The sequence below is a fragment of the Seriola lalandi genome, unplaced genomic scaffold, assembly GCF_002814215.2.
Source record: "Seriola lalandi dorsalis isolate HSWRI2012SDOR001 ecotype SW California unplaced genomic scaffold, Sedor1 jcf7180001963658, whole genome shotgun sequence".
Lineage (NCBI taxonomy): Eukaryota > Metazoa > Chordata > Actinopteri > Carangiformes > Carangidae > Seriola > Seriola lalandi.
Window position 1 is genome coordinate 1 of NW_019434326.1, and position 1,489 is coordinate 1,489.

At 51.2% G+C, this 1,489-nt stretch overlaps 1 protein-coding gene across 1 annotated transcript; it reads right to left on the reverse strand.

The window, feature by feature from the left end:
- Window positions 1–230: 230 nt before the first annotated feature.
- Window positions 231–1,484, reverse strand: LOC111648625 (uncharacterized; the record flags this gene model as incomplete). The annotated part of the gene is made up of 1 exon (XM_023398414.2): window positions 231–1,484. A coding segment is annotated over one exon (987 nt), but the record flags the coding sequence as incomplete, so codon positions are not given.
- Window positions 1,485–1,489: the final 5 nt, after the last annotated feature.

A 1,489-nucleotide genomic window follows, 5' to 3' on the forward strand; every position in this document is an offset into this window, starting at 1 on the left:
CTTGGTTTTCACCTTTGTAGTTAAGTCTCTTTGCCTCAACCTCCAACAACAGCACTGTCACCTTGTTGCACAAGCAGATGTCAAGTATAAACAGTGCTGAAAACCCACAAAGCTGACTTGTATTAAAAACACAACAGAGGGTTAGAGATTAAAATTGTTTATTCATGATGCTGAGGTCAGACATCTCTTTACTAAGTTTATTAATAAAGTATGTACAATAGTTAAAAAAAAATTACTCATAGCTGAACCTGGAGGCATTGACGAGGTCCAGAAATAGAGATGTCTGAAGTAGAACTGAACAGTTCAAGGCCTGCTTGACCTGCTGACAGACAGTCAAACTGCAAATTTAAAAAAAATATATATAATAAAATAAAATGTCCTTGGGAAGGAAAGGTTATATAAAAAATAAAATAAAATAAAAAACAAAAAAAAAAAAAAGATTTAATTGAGCTGTGCAGTTCAGTGCTGATGCAGGTTCAGACTACAACCACATGCAGTTAGACCGCCCTGTTGTCCCAGATCTCCTGGGCCTTGCTGCTCTCCAGCTGCTGCAGGTGGAGGGCCAGCGGCAGCAGCAGGTCACTCAGGTGCTGGCTGGAGAAGGTGAACGCATTGTGGGCCGTGACCTCTGCAGGCGGGGTGGCCAGAGGAGAGGTTGATGGAGGAGAGGAGGAGGTTGAAGAGTTCGACGAGGTTGAGGTGAAGGGGGAGGTGGGGGAAGGTAAACCTGAACTGCAGAGAGATTGCTGAGGGTGGAGGGCTCTTCCTTGATGCTGGTCTGGCGTTTTGATCTTGCTGGGGAGGCCGTGCTGGAAGCGACAGCGTGTGCCGTAAAGGCAAAACCCGAAGGAGCTGAAGGTGCGGCATAGAGCTCCTCGAGGCCTCCACTCCTTGGTCTGTGGCTGGAGCTGGTGGCTGAGACTGGATGGAGTCTTCTCCTCGCCAACATCAGGAGACTCCAGACTGCCGTTAACATCTCCACCCTCGACGTGCAGGAAGTTACAGCGAGTACCAAATGGACAAACGCCAAAGGAGCGGAAGGTGCGGCAGGGGACGTTCCTGCGGCGGCGTAGGGCAGGCCGCTGCTCAGTGGGGCTGTGGACAAACAGGCAGCGGCTGCCATAGTAACAGTAGCCAGTCGTGTGATAGCTACGACACAACTCCGTCTTGTACTTCGGGTGGCGGAACGGAACGTGGAGCTCGTTGAGGCCGTGGGCGAACTGGCAGCGCTCTGCGTACTTGCAGAACCCAGTAGCGGAGTAGCTGGTGCAGAGCTCCGTCTTGTAGCGGGTGGAGCAGACCCAGGGGATGAGGGGAGGGGAGGAGGACTCTACCAGGGGAAGGAGGGCCTTAGCTAGGGAGAGACTGCATTCTCCTCCACCACTGCCGCCATCGCCATCCAAATCCTCAGTTGACAGCAGGTTGTCAACCAGCTCCTCATCTTGGCAGGAAGGCAGGAACAAGTCGTCGCTACTGGTCTGAAAAAAAA